Below are 19,128 nucleotides of genomic sequence, written 5' to 3' on the forward strand. Positions count from 1 at the left end.
AGTAATACAATGCAGGTCCACAAATAACGATTTTTAGCAGCCTCTGCTGGTCATTACCGTCACTGCAGGCCGTTCGTTTATTCCTGCGTTACCCAGAATTCCATTTGTTTTCACCGGAAGACGGAAGCAGTGGAGCTTTAGTTACCGTGAGCTGTGTTTTCTTTTTCTGTTGTTTTTCGATCTTCAAATCCTACAATCTCTTCAAAACAGCGTGAGATTCCTTTTTGTTTTTAGCGCGGTAGTTCCTGGCCAAACAGGAAACCGGTGCATTTCCGTTTCCGTTTTCCGGCCGGATGACGCCATTTTCGCGGGAATGCCACCGTTTCAATAGAAAATATTATAGAAAAGGCTTTCGGGGGTGAAATTCATGTGGGTGTTGTGAAACATTTGCCACTCACAAAAGATATACAATTTAACTTTAGTTTTGTTGAAAAAGTTACTTAGTATTACTTTAAGCATTTCACACTACAGGAGTCCCTTTCTTGAAAAACTGCAAGACTCCTGTGTTATATGCGCGAGACCGAGACAGGACGCTATTGATTGACATTAAATAATTCTCTCTCTCGCTATGAAACAAACAAGTCAACCAGTCAAGTGCGCAATGCAATTCAGTAGCATGGTTGCCATGTCCGCTTATTATAAGCGACTTTGGGCTTGTTTCCTAATATTGTTTAAACCAGTGGTTCTCAAACATTTTCATACCCCTAGACTATGAATACAAATGGCTGTGATCTGGGATGACTTGAGATTGTGCCACAGTTTGGCAGCTCGCCCTGAGAATGTGTTCTTTTTTTAATAATGATGCAACCCTTGTGTTTGTTTTTCTGTCCTTCTATGGGCATCAGAGTTTTTATTAACCCTTTGAAATTGCAGACCATTAATTACTTTGAAATTTCCAAATAATGTTCATGTCAAATACATATTATAACAGTTATTGTGTTGTAATAACTGTTTGCCTGTTGTAGCCTAACTTAACCCAAACTTCAAAGATTATACAAAATGCAACACAATTAGTGCTATTTGAGTTTATAGGACAGACATTAAGGGTTATTTGACTATGTATAGATATTAAGTGTTGTACTGTAGACTATGTCTCTAGGTCAGAGTGCTACTCTGTAGGACAGACATTTAGTGCTGTTTGTCTTTATACAGTATGACATGCATTTAGTGCAGTTTGACTCTGTAGGACATGCATTTAGTGCAGTTTGACTCTGTAGGACATGCATTTAGTGCAGTTTGACTCTGTAGGACATGCATTTAGTGCAGTTTGACTCTGTAGGACATGCATTTACAGGGATTGACACTAACGCCTGCCCGACTGCCCGGGGCAGGTAAATAAAACTTGCGGGCAGGTGGAGTTAGCTTTCAGCCTGCCCTACAGGGCAAGTGCGCGCTTGAGTGGCAGTGGGACGCAACCATCTTTTGTTCACTATAAACACAACATGAGATATCTGTCTAAAAACACATGAACGTGGCCAGAGCACTCTGCCCCCCGCCCTCTTGTCTTCCCTCTCTGTCCTTCCCTCCCACGCACACACACTTTGTGTAACACACACACACACACACACACACACACACACACACACACTTTACGTGCAGTGGCTCTTATGAGTAGAGCCAAACCGCAACATCGGCCATTATTTCACCGATGTGGCCCGATGTTTTTTTTTTTATCATCATTCATTTCCCCTACACTTGTCTTTTAGAACGTTGGAACTGCCATTCTACTAGAACTAACCAGTAGAGGTATAACACAAGTGAACTGCTTAGCAGCCATCTCATGGATTGTCAATGCCAGCGCATCTGTGCATATCAAACGGTAGGCTAAACAACCCGACGTTTTATCAACTGCCGCATATAGATTAATAAATGTGACGAAATACAGTCAAATCCCAAACTTATGAGAGATCCAGCCAGCAATAGAAATTAATTACTGGAAACAACTTAAAAGTTTATGCTATCATTCAAGTAAGAAAGAAGCTGTGCCCTCACCGCTCTGACGGACAAGAAATAAATATAATCCTTTAAAAACAGCCATGTTCTGTTCCTTTTTTAAACGATAATCCAAAGAGGAAGGTTTCAACAGCCAGAATCATGACAGTTTGACATTGTTTGAGCAGTTTTTGGTGTGCAAAACTAGTCGCAAGCTCCCTCATTAAGTTAATTGTGTGCAGCTGCTGTGCTTGGTGCGCAGATCCCCGCCAGGCCAGGTTGTCTAACCAGGCCTGTGAAATTCATAGGCAGCCAATTGTAATGAAATCTGCTAAAACTGACTGATATACTGATACAGAACCATATATAGGCTATATAACGTTGCTCTCAGGTGGAAACCTTGTATATCCTTAAAAAAAAGAACAAAAATTAAAATAGTGACAAATAGCTGATCTACAAGCTCACAATGCATTGTATCTCGACACGTTGGGAGCTTGTAGATCTGCTATTTTACTCTTATAGTGTGACACTCTTGAATGATGAAGTAGGGCATTTATGAACAAACATATTTTTCCATATTACAAAACCATTGAAATATGGAAATACAAGGTTTCTGCCCGACAACGACAATATATGATTTCATCATTTGCATTTATCCATCAAAACATTATTTATGTTTATTTGTATGGACTTCAAAATGGTCTGTGGAATAAGTAAAATAAGAGCACTGTTGGCCTATAATGTGCTGTTTTCACTGTTGCTACACTTAAAAATATAAAATAACAAGTGTTAACCCATAGTCATATTCATAGCTATTTAGATACTTGGCATAAATATTGAGGTATGACATTTTTTATCGTGCAGCCCCATAATTCACAAGTAGAAAGTAAAAAATGTGTTAAATTGAACGGTAATTCTAATTTTACCATCATTTTATAAAGGACGATTTACTTTTCGGGCAAGTGGGCAAGACCTGTGGGCAAGTAGAACATGACCTGCACTTGCCCGACGGGCAAGTGCCTCTGAGACCTTAGTGTCAACCCCTGCATTTAGTGCAGTTTGACTCTGTAGGACATGCATTTAGCGCAGTTTGACTCTGTAGTAGGATATGCATTTAGTGCAGTTTGACTCTGTAGGATATGCATTTAGTGCAGTTTAACTCTGTAGGACATGCATTTAGTGCAGTTTGACTCTATAGTGTAGGACATGCATTTAGTTCAGTTTGACTCTGCAATAGGACATGCATTTAGTGCAGTTTGACTCTGCAATAGGACAAGCATAGTGCAGTTTGATTCTGTAGGACAGATATGCTGTTTGTCTTTGTATGGCAGACAGTTCATGCTGTTTTTCTCTGCAGGACAGTGCACAGATGTATAGTAGATGGTGTGTGTGTGTGTGTGTGTGTGTGTGTGTGTGTGTGTGTGTGTGTGTGTGTGTGTGTGTGTGTGTGTGTGTGTGTGTGTGTGTGTGTGTGTGTGTGTGTGTGTGTGTGTGTGTGTGTGTGTGTGTGTGTGTGTGTGTGTGTGTGTGTGTGTGTGTGTGTGTGTGTGTGTGTGTGTGTGTGTGTCCCTGCTGACATATAGTAAACAGAGGGACAGCAGGTCCAGTCTCTGTGGCTGCTGGAATGTCACTGTTAAATACAATGCTGTACACTGTGTCTGTGTGCGTGCATGGATGGGGATGTGTTAAACGTGTTTTTCACTTTTACGGTGCTCTCTCTTTCTCTCTCTCTCACTCACACACACACACACGTTCCTCTGAGTTGTTGGCTTGTGTTCGCAGTGAGGCATCTGTGTTTTGACAGCTCCAGCATCCTGACAGGAAACAACAGAGCTGCATATCCTTCTCCTCTCTGACAGGACCTACTTCAACATTACACACACGTACAGTCTTCTGGGAGCTACCTAGTACAACCACAATCTACTACTATTTTGCCCCCCCCCCCGCCCCCCCCCTCTCAATTTAGTCATTTAATCTTGCCCACATAATTCTACTGCCTCACCTGCCAGTGAGGAGACCCCTCTAGGATGTATCGCCTTCTTCCTACTCCAACCGGTAAACACCCGCTGCTGACTGGCGCCACCTCACCCCGTAGGAATCACTACCACAGCGACAAAGATTGCCCTCCCCACCCGGTTTCAAAAGTCTCCTCACTCCGCTTACGTGTATCTGTACCATTATGTTGTTTGGGACCAAAATCGGTAAACCGACCCAATCACCAATATAGCCAGTCTAAGTATAGTCATGGGTTTGTTGTGGCTATGGTCAGGGAAACCATTTGGGAGGGCCAATAGCCAGCAGTAAGCCAGTGAGACTGTGTGACCTCAAACTCCTGCATTCTGAGCTTGTTGAGCTTGTCTCATTCCCTGCCTCTGTTCCATCTCGCTCAGCAGTTTCATGTCATTCTGAGGCTTGTTTGATGCTTGCTTACACACTGTGTCGAGACAAAAATAGTCGATCTACAAGCTCACAACGCTTCGTGATGCGACACTTTGTGAGCTTGTAGATCGGCTATTTTTGGCGCACAACCAAGTGCTGTATGAATCAGGCTTTACTAAGCTCATCTTGTCCGACTCAGGAATGTGCTGATAACCTTTACTCAGAAATGTCTCTCCCCTTTCTTGCTTTCTTTCTTTCATACCGATCTCTTTCTCACTTGATCTCTATTTCTCTCTCCCTCTATCTATATTGCCACCCCCCCCCCCCCCCCCGTCTCTCTCCTTCTCTCTCTCCTTCTCTCTTCTCTCTCTCTGTATATAACTGTATATTCAGACATTGTGAGGTTGAGCCTCTCAGTTGCTCAGGAGCTCAGTATGCATTCTGTCCCTTCTGCCTCACCATAGTCTTATGGTGGTTGTCAGACTGTTATCACTGCTCATTATATCTTTATCAGCAACTACCTGCTATGCGTACACCATGTACTGTATGTACTTTCTTTTGCACCTACAGCTTGTGTGCAGTATACTGTATATGGTCCTCTGTTGCACTTTGTTTTACAGTTTAGTTTAGTCCTGGCTCTGTGAATCCTTGTCTTACTCTGTATGAATAGTATTGTGTATTTTGTGTTTTACACAGAAATCCTATTCATTTATAACCCACAGTGTACAAATGTACTGTACATTTATATACTCTCAGAGTTAAATGAACACTCAAGGACCGTGTAGATGTAGTGAATGCCAGTCCTCCTGCAGCTGTGGTTCTGTCTCCATGGATTAAAGTTATCTTTATCTTTATCTTATGTTTTAAAGTTCATTACATTACAGTCGTTTAGCAGACGCTTTTATCCAAAGCGACTTACAATAAGTGCATTCAACAACGGTAGGCAAGAAAACTACTAATCACCTGAAGTCTTAAGTGCATTCTCTTCTCAAGCAAGCAACTAAGAGCTTACCTAGCGCTAAGGTAAAAGTGCAATATATCAGCTACCTACTTTCTTAGAGAGATGAGTTCACAGGTCAGGAATCCAGCGTAGCGATAGTTCAGGTAGGCACGGAAGGCAGGAGGGGTACACTGTTAGCCTCACTCTCCCACGGACCCCCCCCCCCCCCTTCATTCGCTAACAAGTTAATTCATACATATACACCCACAAGTCAGTTTGTCTCTCCACGTTCAACCACACTCTCCTTTCTTCATTCTCATTCGCTACAAGCTAACTCACACACACCCTCATTCCCACAGTGCAACTCAGGTGGTCTTTTAAGCAGACCAACATCTCTGTTCATTCTACATGCTCAGCATTGTCAGCTACGTTCTGCAGCCTGTCAGTGTTCACACTCTCTCCACCTCACCGGCCTCCTCCCTGTGGCATTTAGTTTTCCATGTTAATGGATGATTCTGTGGATTGTACGGTGATATGTGGTATCTTAACTATGCATTGAAAGGTTCAATGTTATGTTCATGTAATAACTGTATTTTAGGCTCTGCTTCGGGGGTTTGTGATCTCAGATTCTGTGTCACGCTTGCACAGATAATCTGTAGTATCACAGGAGCAGAGTCACACCGCCAATCTGAATGCAATGCTATTGCAATAGCATTGCAATAAATGGTAAATGGTTCATTCTGAGCTGAAGTGTCTAACTGAAATAAGGTTTATATTTCCTATCAACAAACCAGTCAGAGCAGTCAGTCAACAGTCAGTGAGTCTTTTGGAAGTAATAAAAGCTTTACTGCTCGGATCAAGATTTCTCTCTCTTCTAGCTCACTCATAAACCCACATACAGACATGCACGTACGCATGCACAGCCGCGTTCCTGCTCTGGACATTTTTACTTCCCATAACATGAATGGAACACAAGGGGTGTGTGTGTGTGTGTGTGTGTGTGTGTGTGTGTGTGTGTGCTAGTTGTCTTGTAAACACTATAATTCCTTGTCGTGTTCGACTGCTCCCAGCAAACAACCAGCCAGCCAATCACATGATGTGAATGTTGATATAACTTAAAATGACTCATCACTCATTCTCAGGACCTCTGAGACTCAGAAGTGTTTATCTTTACTTGACTTTTACATGTGCACATCTATGGGACTCTCATCCAGAGAGACTTCCACAAAGTCCAACAACAACAACCAATAATTACCAGGTTCTGGATGAATACAATTACAATAAATCAGTTGAAAGGTGTAAAGGGGTCATACAGTACATTGTAGTCAGGGGTCATCAACATGTCCGTACATGTACAAACATGTCCGTGGCAAGACTTGTCTATGTCCGATTGTCCGTGGTACTTTTTTTATGAAAAATATTGTCTATAATTGCTTCTCTTTTTTTAATATTCACAATCTAATCTTCAAAAATGTGTTTGAATAATTTTGGTGACTCATAAAGTGTCGGGATGACATGCTCATTAATATGTTGCAGGATATTTGTGGTATTGTACGTATGACCATGTACGTCGTACAGTATGTGAGTCAAGTCAACGGTATGACCACAGTGGAAAAGAGCAAAAACATGGCATGTCATCTGTTCAGAAGGAGCTATTTGCTACCAAGGCAAAGAAGGGCAGACATTGACAAGTAAAGCATTTTTTTGTCAGTTGAGAGAAAGTGTTTCAAAGTGTCCAATAATAACAATAACAACTCAATTATAATAACACTCAACAAGCATAATCCATGGAAACCCTTGATCCACAGCCTCACCATCAGACCTCCTCCTCACCTCTGATCAAAGTTAGGCACCTTTGCATCAAACTATTGTGACACTGCATTCCTTTAAATCCTGCCATGCCCCTCATGGATCACTCATCACGTACATACCGTTTTCTATTGTTCCATCTGCATACTTTCTCAACATTTTTGAGTATGTTCACCATATGGAAACCACAACTTTTGAAGCTACGTTCGCAGACTATAAAACTTGTTTAGCTGGTAGAACTTCCTGTCACCTCCTGTCCTCAAGTAACACTGTCCTCGTTAAAGCCATCTGTCTATATACTGTAATAACCTTTGCAGCTAAGAGGCCCTTTTGCTCCTGCAATGTAAGATGGAAGCACTGTATGTACTGATAAGACCCAATTATTGAAATCCCAAACATGGAATATACTTGGACCATGCCACATTTAATGCCTGTCTCAGGACTGCCCTGCCAGTATACAGTGAATAACTACCCAGTCTCCAGGTTTTCTAAAGTATAGCTAATCACTTTAAGTCTGACATCCCAATTTTGGGCATGCCATTTTAGGCTAAAAAGAAAATAGAATTGCTGATCTACAAACTCACAACATGCCGTGATGTGTTGTGAGCTTGTAGCTTTGTTTCCCAAAAAATAATTAGGGCCCGAGCACTGCACAGTAGTGCGAAGCCCTATTGAAACTGCAATGATTATTATTCCGCTTCCGCTTCCCGATAATGAATCAGGAAAATGAGGGCCTAAACGTACTCAAAAAGTTACGCAACTTGGCACACACATCACAAGTGGCGAAAGATTACGGATATTAATCGTCTAAAAAAGGATGCGTGGCCTAATGGCTCAATAGCGCCCCCTACAAAATTCTGTGCTTGAAGCCCCACAATACGGTTTTACCTACATGTATGAAAATCGGTACACACCTGTATCATGTCCCGACTTACAAAAAAGTATTTTGGAGCCATGACCTAAACCCAACAGGAAGTCGGACATTTTGAATTTATAGTGCAGTTTTTGTGCATTTCACACCATGAAAAGTTATCAAAAGCTTGAGTTTTCGTAAAACGGCGTGACAGTGGCAAAGTGTCAAATTCCTAATGGCTGGGCAGCCATAACTCCAGTTCTCAGCATGGTAAACCTACGAAACTTGCTAGGTGCACTTAGACGGCCAATAGGGACAGGCTGTAATTGCTTAAGACCAGCCCACTCTGTGTTCCTATTGGCTGGGCTTTAAACAGCCATAACTCCAGTTCCCAGCATGCTAAACCTACAAAACTTGCTAGGTGCTCTTATGGCCAATAGGGACAGGCTGTAATTGCTTAAGCCCCTCTGTATTCCTGTTGAGCAGCCTTGAAATGAACAGACAGGGATTTAACATTGTTCCTCTAGTTCATATAGCTTGATGAAATTAACTCATCAAAGGCACCGCTCACTTCACACTCGGTGTGATTTTTTTCTATGTAGCCTAACTTTTCAGCTGATTGCCATACAGACTTGTGGGTGGTGTCATTGGACTCAGATAACAGTCCTTGTTCTTCATTGGTGTTACATAACTCCGCTCCCTCTTCTAATTGGTCAATATTTGATAGTTCCTATGTTTTGCTGTAATCTTTTAACAATTTGTCATACAGAGTCATAAGTCGTCTCACACACTAAACATTCAAATAATATTCACACAAGATCTAAAGGTGGGTGTTTATCACCTTAGTTTACCGTGGAAAATATTCCATGCAATAGGCCTTTCAACTCTGGGGAGAAAACCAAAGTGAATGATGACAGATAAATGAGTGTAAGGTAACACTTGTTTATGTGTTTTTATGAAATTAGCCTGGAGGTATGACCACTAGATGTACTGTGTCTGAGCATGAATTCATTTTGTTGAAGGTTGTGTGTGCTCTCACGCAATCCAATACAATCAAAACACATACCTGATGATCGATTAGACCGTACATGGGCAACTGGCGGCCCCCACCTTCACTTAATGCGGCCCGCAGGTTAATATTTGGAATACTGGATATATTATTGATTTCAGCTGTTACAATTCCAAACATGCAAACATGACCCGCTTTAATTACTTCAGTCTATATTAGTAGCTTAATGACTAGTATTAAAATTCTATTGTCTTTTTTATGTTCAATGTATTTGTATTTAAGTTCATAAAGCATAAGTATACATAAGTATAACTACATGCATTTGAAATTGAATAAAAATGTACATTTCAGGATTCCAATTCAAAAATAGCAAAGCAAAATCTGGATTCCAACTCAAAAATAGCAAAAATAGCAGATCTACAAGCTCAAAACGCGTTTCAGTGCGCTGCGTTTTGAGCTTGTAGATCGGCTAGTTTTGCTACTTTTGTGTGACAGAATGGCGGAAAAAGTTAAAATACGGAGATAAGAACATACTCAGTTCCATTGAGGGTGGGGGGGATATCCCCCCCACTTTTGGGATGAAGAGAAAATAAAAATAAAAAAACTCTTCATTGAGTACATTTTTTGTACCGAATTAACCAAATTAAAGTAAATTGTGATGCGCGCGCACACGCTGGGAACGCACATGCATCGCCTTCGGTTCTAAAATGCCCTCTGCGTCCCTGTGGCAACCTGTCCACACTTGTTAAAACTAATGTGAAACACCTTGGTGAGATGTTTGATTCTGCCTTTAAGTTTAACAAGCAGGTAAAAGCAGTAGAAATAAATCTGTTTATTTTTTTCTAGCTTTGAATCGTTTCCAAAATCAAGCCATTCTTCTCTAACAGAGACCTTGAGAAAGTTCTCCAGTCCATTTTTTGGACTGGAGGGCTCTCTATATTGGGGCCTATTTAGTTTTAATTGAATTAAGGGTCTGGCTCTGGAACAGTGGGTATCAGTCGGCCCATTTTTCTAGCCCCCCCTGATCCTTGGGCCCCTGTGCCCACTAGGCCCGTTCGGGATCCACCACTGCCAAGAGCCAGAGCCTCTGTATGATGTCACAGTTATCAACTTTGCATTTCTTGTCACATATAAAGGGCTTAGTAATGCATGTCAATAACAGCCCCAAAAGTCATACTGAAGGAATAGCCTAAACATTCACAAACATTCACACAAGATGTGACAAGAAAGAAGCGATCATCATACCTTTGATACCTGAGTGTTTATCCCCTTAGAAAGAAGCGATCATCATACCTTTGAAATATCCCCTTAGTTTACCTTCACAGAGGACAAATATTCCATGCAATAATCAACTCTGTGGGGAGAAATGATGACAGATAAATGAGTGTAATGTATCACTTATTTATGTGTTTTTACCAAAGGTGATGAAATTAGCCTGGAGGTATGAGTGCCTGTTTGTTTAGATGTACTGTGTCTGAGCATGAATTCATTAATTTCTTAGAGAGAGAGAGCCATTGTAGTTTTATTATTAGGGCCCGAGCACTGCACCAGTCCGAAGCCCTATTGAAATTGCAAAGATTATTCTTTGCAAAAAATGAGACAGCCATAACTCCAGTACCCAGCATCAAAAACCTACCCCGCTGTGCTCCTAATGGCTGGGCTTTAAACAGCCATTACTCCACTTCCCAGCATCAAAAATCTACAAACCTTGCAAGGCACACTTTTAGACGGCCAATAGGCACAGGCCGTAATTGCTTAAAGGGGTAGTTCACCCCCAAAATAACTTTTTTTCTATTGATTACTGACCATCTGGAGCCTTGAATTCATAGATATGTTTTTGTTTTTGTCACATTCCTAAGCCAATAATTTGATTATAATAAATGTGTCCCCATTGATTCCGGTAGGAGACACAAATGCATTTGTGTCTCCTACCGGAATCAATGGGGCTAAATTTATTATAATCAAATAATAAAGGAAGGAATGCGACAAAAACAAAAATATCCATGAATTCAAGGCTCCATGGGGTGAGTAATCAATAGAAAAAAAGTTATTTGGGGGGTGAACTACCCCTTTAAGCTACTGTATGTAGCCTAACTTTTCAGCTGATTACCATACAGACTTGTATCGTGGACAGAGCTGCGAGGGCCCGTTCATCGCTGCTTGCAGCTTTAATTTAGATTATTATTATTTTATTTTTTGTAAGTGGCTTGTTTTAAAATGTGTAGCGCAGTGGAATAGAGTAGACACTATGGCACATCAACAGTCCATTGATCACTTGTTTTGCATGTCTGTGGCAAAAATAAAATATTGATGGAAATGTCCATCACAAGCTGGCATGGTGATGACCCCTGATTGTAGTGGTCAGGTCAGACAATATTCCTATGATAGTAGAAAAATCATGATAAGAGCTTAGTTGTGACAGAACCAAAATACAGACAAGAGAGAGAGAGAGAGAGGAGATGGACAGATTTATTTGAAGTGAGGAGATCACAGTCATAAAAAGACTACCAACAATAACATATACCTGGCATTGCTACCATTAACCAGTTAAGCACTATGCTATAGTTTAGGCCCACGGTTCTCAAAGTGGGGAGCATCAGCATACTCGTAATCCTTAATCATATTCCATCATATTCAAGGGCTTTTGGAGATAAATGAGACAGACTCCAGTCACTTTAAAATTAGAGCACTGCAGAGGGCAGGGGTACGTGTCTGTGTCCAGCTGACGCTCGTTGACGCTCGTTAATGTTATATGCATCAATGTCAAATAGGCCAACATCTAATCTTAAGATTAGTGGGACTCATTCAAATGACCACCAGTGAGTTCCGGGACTAACGTTAAAACCTAACAACATCACTGTATTGTTTTAGATTTATTAGATATTTAATTGATATTATAGCTATTATGTGATGTTGTTACCTGACAATTAGTTGACTTTTGGTGAAAAAGCCTGCATATATCGCTATGGGTTGATATCGGAATCAGAAATTAAAAACAATATCGGAATATCGTACATCGGCAAAAAAGTTAATATCAAACATCCCTAACAATAAGTTTATTATTTTAAAATTGAAGCACCTACTAAAAGTCACCTTCAGACTGGTCATTTTATATGTCTGTTTTTATTAGGACTATAGAAGTGTTCATTTTCTGAAGTCTTGCTGCTGTTCATTTTATGAAAACCATTAATTCATGTAAATCAGTTACTTTTTTTTTTTTTTTTAATATATTTTTGGGGGCTTTTATGCCTTTATTTGACATGACAGTAGGCTGACAGGAACTGGGGAGAGAGATGGGGGGGGGGGGTGACACACAGCAAAGGTCATCGGGATCAAGAGCCGAACCCGCGACACGCTGTCAAGCTGGCTTACCAGCGTATATGATGTGCACCTGGACCGCTAGGCCAGCGGGCGCCCCCAATAAAATGACTATTGGCACATGATTCATATTGTAGTAAGTAGTGGTTTCTGTTTATGACTATGAAATAGGTCTGAATGATTTTGATTGAAACGTTTTTAATACAGATAGTTCCAATGGAATCTAAATGTACACATGTGGTTGTAAGTATATGCTTATCGGTGTTGCGAGGATGAGGGGGTCCTTGGAAAAATGTCTCACTGAGTGCCACACTATGAGCTTGTAGATCTGCTATTTTTGAAAAATCTTGAACATTTGTGCAAATCTTATGTTTTTTAAGTGAACATTTGTAACTCTAATTTTTGCTTCTGGGGGTCCTTGGAACAAAACACTTTGAGATGGGGGTCTGCGGCCAAATATAAATCCTAACAGTATGTTGCTATATCAGTGGTGAGAGGGGGGGGGGTCGGGCAGAAACCAGCTAACTCAGGGCCATTGAACACCCTTACGTCTGTGTTGTTAAAAAAAATATTGAACCAATGAAAAGCATTCTGACAAAACCAGCTAACTCCATTGGATCCTCAAACTTTCTGCTACATCAGCTAACTCCAGGTTGCACCCCCATTTGACCTCCAACCTCATTGTGAGCTTGGAGGTCCATTCAGCTGTTCTTATCAATGATGAACAAAACCTCCTAACTCCACTTTTTTTCATTTCCTGATAAATGAACATTTTGGAGTTGGAGCTGGTTTCTGCCGACAGCAGACATAATAATTTTGGGTGTTAGTTGACAAGTTTGAGAACCACTGATATATGTAGCAATATACTGTAAGTAAAAAAAAGAATCTACAATGGATTGAATGGGTTAAAGGAACCGCATCTAGTGACTGGGTCTGATGCAGTTATTAAACTACTACTGCAATGCTGCTACTACTAATAATAATAATAATAATGAAGATGGTTATCCTCTGTTTAATTCTGTTTAACCACACTCGATTTGTGTTTTCCAAACAATATATCTGTTGGGATTTGTAGTTTTTCTTTTACAAAGAATACTGTAGTCATAGTGTACTGGGCAATTCCATTGTCCCAATAGCATCTCCCAGGTGTAGTTGTGTGTACTGTATGTGTATGTTCTGTACCTATATGTGGGTGTTCTGTGTGTGTGTGTGTGTGTGTGTGTGTGTGTATATGTGTGTATAATGTTGCTGTGTGTGTGTGTGTGTGTACTGTGCCTGTTTGGGTGTGAAGCAGAGTAGAGCTGTAAAAGATTGTCAACTTCTGCTGATTAAGTGTTTTTAATGATTGTTCTGATAACATACATCTGACATAACCACTCTGAATGACTCACTTCATTCAACAACTACTTCCTGTTATGACACTGCTGGTGTCCATGGCAACCGAGGGGTGTGTGTGTTTGTTTGTGGGTGAGAGAGAGCGCTTCATTCTTTTACCTGATTCATACTTTGTCGAACAATGCGTTTGTAGATCTACTATTTTCAGTCCGGTCTCCGCAATACAATTACCAATGACTAAGAAATGTATATTTATTTACAAAATCACATGCTGTGTACAGACCAGCAGCACACATGCAAAGAAACAAGACCAACACACTCACACTAACATACTGGGAGGACATAAGTTCTATCCTTATTGTAAACTGTGTTTTCATTGATTGAACAGATGTACTGTAATTCAAAATATATTTTTCTGTTGTTTTCCAGAAAAGTTGTATAACAGCCATGGTCCAGAACTACGTCGATCTCTGTTCTCCCTGAAACAGCTGTTTCAGGTACACAGCATCTACTCTGTCTCTGTCTCTCTCTCTCCTCACATCTCTCCTTCTCTCTAATATTTCTCACCATCTCTCCATTACATTAAAGTCATTTAGCAGACCATCTGTGTAACATTTGTACACTTCTTTTACAATCAGTCTTCAATGTCATTTTATCTGTTGTGCTTATCCAGAGAGACATCTAGCAATAGAATGACCTCTCTCTCTCTCTCTCTCTCTCTCTCTGTCTCTCTCTGTGCCACCAGTGTAGCCACAGGAAATAACTGCATCCTTTGATCCCTGTGTTCTCAGACTGAGGAACAGAGAAGAATGGACAGAGGGAAAGAGAGAGAAAGAGGAGGAAGTTTTAGGGAGAAAAGAGAGAGAGAGATGGAAATAGAGAGACAGAGAGGGTACAGTAAATTAGGATCTCTTGACGGTATCTGAATATTTATAGTCATATATATTCAGACTTAATGTTTCCACCTAGCTCCCAATAATAGAATGCGGTCATTATCCGCTATCCCGAGAATAGATTGACCAGACAGAGATAATAATGTTAACAATAATAATAATAATAATAATTAGTATGTTTTGTCCTTGTGCTTGTCAGGATGATAAGGACTTGGTTCCAGAGTTTGTAGCATCTGAAGGCCTGACCTGTTTTATCAAAGTAGGAACTGAAGCTGATCACAACTATCAGAACTACATCCTGAGAGGTAAGTAGTACCGGTAATTCCCTTGAACCTATCTGTTTTTAACATTTTATTTTCTTCTCAGAGTGTTCAGTCAGATCATCACTCTACTTTTAACTGCAAACTCACTGAGATGATTACATTATTATTATAAGTCTTGTCTTGTCTGTTTGTCTCTCTTTATGTCTGTCTGTCTATCTGTCTCTCTGTCTATCTGTACCAGCGTTGAGTCAGATCATGCTGTTTGTTGATGGGATGAACGGAGTTATTAACCACCCAGAGACTGTCCAATGGCTCTACAGCCTGACTGGTAGCCTGGTGAGTTACTGGCTAGCTTTCTTACTGTCTGTCTGTCTGTCTGTCTGCCTGTCTGTCTGTCTGACTGACTGACTGACTGACTGACCGTGTGGTGTTTGACTAACTGGTGAGTAACAGAAATGAAAGTTGTCTTAACAGAGAAGTGAAAGTAACAGCTGTTTACCTCCGTAACATCTGTCATCCCACTACAGTGTACATGTGTACACTGTATTTAGAATTGGTTATAACTTACAATACACGTCAGCTGTACATAAATAGAAAACAGCTAAGACCTCCCGAAACCTCCCGACAAGCCTTCAGGGACATCCAGTGTTTATGAGCTATTGAACTGACTTGAGACTTTCCTTTAGTTGTGTAGTGTGTGCCCTGTGTGGTATCGCCATCTAGTGGATACTTGCTGTTTCTTACATTCCTTTTCTGTGTTCCTCTCTCTGTCTCTCTATCTGTGTGTCTCTGTCTGTCTGTCTGTCTGTCTGTCTCTCCATTTGTCTGTCTCTCCGTTTGTCTGTCTCTCCGTTTGTCTGTCTCTCCGTTTGTCTGTCAGTCTCGGCTGGTAGTGAAGACGGCATTGAAGTTACTTATAGTGTTTGTAGAATACACAGAACCCAACAGCCCTCTGCTCATCCAGGCTGTCAACACTGTGGACAGCAAGAGAGGTACACACACACACACACACACACACACACACACACACACACACACACACACACACTAGGGGTGGGACAATATATCGATATCGCGATATATCGTGATACTTTCTCCCGCGATAAATAATCGAAATCCTTTATTTTTTTTCCGACTCTGTATTTGTGTAATGATGATTTTAAACTGTTTGGTGCTATTTTATGTGTTTATGAATTGAATACAAGGACTATCGTGATATATCGTTGGTGAAATTTCATGCAATATATCTTGATATCGCAATATATCGAATATTGTGATATTATTGTTATCGAGGGCCTAATAGATATCGTATCGTGAGATACCCATATCGTCCCACCCCTAACACACACACACACACACACACACACACACACACACCACCATTAATGAATTGTTTCCATGTGTGAGTGCCTATTGCTGAGTATGTCTGTCTGTGTGTGTGTGTGTGTGTGTGTTAAGGTATGAAATCCTGGTCATATCTAACAGACATTCTGGAAGAGAGGAACGGATCAGACACTGAACTCCTGATCTTCACAATGACACTCATAAACAAGGTTTGGCCTTTAACCCTGTCCCCAACCATGATGACCCCTAAACATAATCACACAGGTCAAGATGTACTTGTGGAGAATATTGTGTATGACCCTCCATAGACAGACTCCATACTAGTAGGCTAGTAGGCTTTCAAAGAATACGGGTACCACCACCGGTATCAATGATAAATGCTGATACAACAAGATACATATACAGTAGAGTCTTCAGCTGAATTCTCGCCAGCAGTGGTGAGCGAATGACCGCAGTGCGGGATTCCAGTAAACGGACGTGTCCGAGGTATGAGTGACACCCTGGTAAATAAGCAGGTTGTTGTCCAGCAAGAGCTCTGCAGCTCAAGCCAGCACAGCTGTGCCGGGCAGGACAGCTCACAGGCAGGGAGAGCGAAGTACAGGCACTGGTGTGCGTCTTTGCGGCATGGTTGTAAACAATCTATACATTCTAGGTAAGAAGTGGGCCATGCAGTTGTTCAATCGTGATTCATTTCACAACTGCTGTTGGGGTGGGAACCCCTATTTGTAACTATACCTTTCAAGACGTTAAAATATAGTTATCAATATTTGCTACTTTCTCTTTCAACAGGTCTGAGTACGGTAGTCCTTTTAGGGTGTACTCCTAGGCTATTTCAGACCACAGCACACTTCTGGTTGGCTACTGCAGGCACTGTTGAACCTTTCTCAAATTTTCTGGTATGCGCTCTCCGGTCTTTTTTCTGGTGTTTTTCTGCCTCTGCGGCTTCGCCTCCTGCCACAGTGGATGCCGCAGTTGCTCTCGCCATAGACAATGCATTGAACCTCACCCGCTTTCTCAGAACGCGGAAGCGGCATACCGCTGTTGGTGTTATATCAGCGTTGGAGTTACAAGTGGAACTGGTTTCACTTGTACACTTTCAGAGTTAAGTTAACACTCGGGATCTAACGCTCAGTGAAGTGCAGTCTAATGTAATAGAACCTAAACTATTGTACAGTTACAATCAGGGCTCCACCCAGGCCATGATATAAGGTGTGTGTGTGTGTGTGTGTGTGTGTGTGTGTGTGTGTGTGTGTGTGTGTGTGTGTGTGTGTGTGTGTGTGTGTGTGTGTGTGTGTGTGTGTGTGTGTGTGTGTGTGTGTGTGTGTGTGTGTGTGTGTGTGTGTGTGTGTGTGTGTGTGTGTGTGTGTGTGTGTGTGTGTGTACACAGACTCTAGCAGTGCTGCCAGATCAGGATTCATTCTACGATGTGACTGACAGTCTGGAACAGCTGGGCATAGAAGCCATCATTCATAAACACCTGAGCAACAAGGGCACTGAAGTAGACCTCAAACAGCAGTTTACTCTATATGAGGTACAAGACTCATTCATGTAATTATAGAACACAAGAGAGAGTGTGTTATGACAAATAACGTCACAGCTGTGTTCACAGGCGCGAGCTGACCTTGAGTGCCGTAGATCCCCAAAGCTGTGATGTTATTCGACAGCAACACACATGAACGTGTTCTAGTGCTTTTATACAACGATTTTTATATATCTGATTATGTATTAAACACTGAGATATCCAGGTTTGATGAAGAGTTAAACAACTATTGTTTAAATAAATCTACAGTATATATGACATCTATTCCCTGTATGTATGGTCACGGATCTTAAACCTCATTTATAAAACGGTTAAGAATGAGTTCCACCCTGTCTGACCTCATTTATGTGGATCCTGTAGACGGCTCTGCGTGCGGAGGATGCAGAGCTGGACCTCGAGGTGTCTCCCCTCCTCCGCAAGGAGCGCCGCAAGATTTCCACGGGCGAGCAGGAGGCGCGCAGGAGTCGGCGCTCCTCATGTCAGAGCCTCCCCGACGTCCCCAACTCCTCGCCCCCCTCCACCCCCTCTCCCGTCTCCTCCACTCCTTTCTCCCCCGCCTCCTCCTCCACTCCCCCACCCGCCTCCTCGTGCCCATTGTCTCCGACCTCCTCCTTCTCCTCCTGCTCGTCTCCTTCATCGGTCGGTATGATCTCCCCCCTGCCCTCTGACCCCACTCTGTTCATGAGAGCCTCTCCTTCTCCTTCTGCTCCTGCTGCTCCTCTGTCGCCTCCTGGAGGCTCCAATGGCACTGTCACCCCCCCGGACACAGAGGGACCAGAATCCACGACCCCCATCAGCCCGTAAGTCTGATCTGTTACCTACAAAGTTACCTACAAATTGCAGTTACATTTATTATAGTAAGAACAGAGCGAGAGAAAAAACAACAACACCAAAACAGAACAGTGTCAAAAGCAAGCCAGGGGCGTGGCTCCCAACGATATGTAATAGATTTATGTTTTATTTTTTATTAAAAAACAACAACATGCGGTTTACATACAAATAACATTGTAACTGTAAAGGTAGCCCTAAACGCATGTGAAGGGTCTTCACTGAGGCTTTTAGCAATATCCTGGGGCCAGGATTTAGAATATGGTCCCTGACTCTCTGTCCCTCTTCTATCCATCTCTTCACTGAGACTGAGGCATCAAATAGAAGGACCATCACTGATTCACATCACATTTTCAACTGTGTTGTTTGTGTTGTTAATGCAACTAAAACATTCACAGTTTTGAGCCCTGTCTGTATTCTGTTACATTCTACAAACAGCAGCAACTACTGTCTCTGCGTTCTAAAGTTAATTCAAAAATTTGATTTCATGTCAACAAAATACTAAATAATACGACATCCACTCCTTTACTAGAGATACTAGGGGTGTGCCGATACACCAATTTCATGAAACGATACGATACGATATTGGGCTCACGACATCGATACGATACGATATATGGCACTTTTTTATTATGAAAATATATGGGGGGGGGGGGGAAGCAAATGCAAACAAATATTTCTGTTT

The 19,128-nt window shown here is 41.6% G+C and overlaps 1 protein-coding gene across 7 annotated transcripts in view; it reads left to right on the forward strand.

Moving 5' to 3' along the window:
• The window catches only part of fhod1 (formin homology 2 domain containing 1), an 84,797-nt gene that overhangs the window by 39,350 nt on the left and 26,319 nt on the right, over window positions 1-19,128 (forward strand). For all 7 annotated transcript variants that reach the window (XM_080435146.1, XM_080435147.1, XM_080435148.1 and 4 more), the window contains exons 4-10: window positions 14,005-14,072; window positions 14,668-14,773; window positions 14,973-15,067; window positions 15,612-15,723; window positions 16,190-16,284; window positions 17,463-17,606; window positions 17,976-18,415. In XM_080435146.1, coding sequence (XP_080291272.1) covers window positions 14,005-14,072; window positions 14,668-14,773; window positions 14,973-15,067; window positions 15,612-15,723; window positions 16,190-16,284; window positions 17,463-17,606; window positions 17,976-18,415 — 1,060 coding nt within the window. The remainder of the gene's footprint in view (window positions 1-14,004; window positions 14,073-14,667; window positions 14,774-14,972; window positions 15,068-15,611; window positions 15,724-16,189; window positions 16,285-17,462; window positions 17,607-17,975; window positions 18,416-19,128) is intronic.

The sequence above is a fragment of the Gymnoscopelus braueri genome, assembly GCF_963280865.1.
Source record: "Gymnoscopelus braueri genome assembly, chromosome: 1".
Taxonomy (NCBI): Eukaryota; Metazoa; Chordata; class Actinopteri; order Myctophiformes; family Myctophidae; genus Gymnoscopelus; species Gymnoscopelus braueri.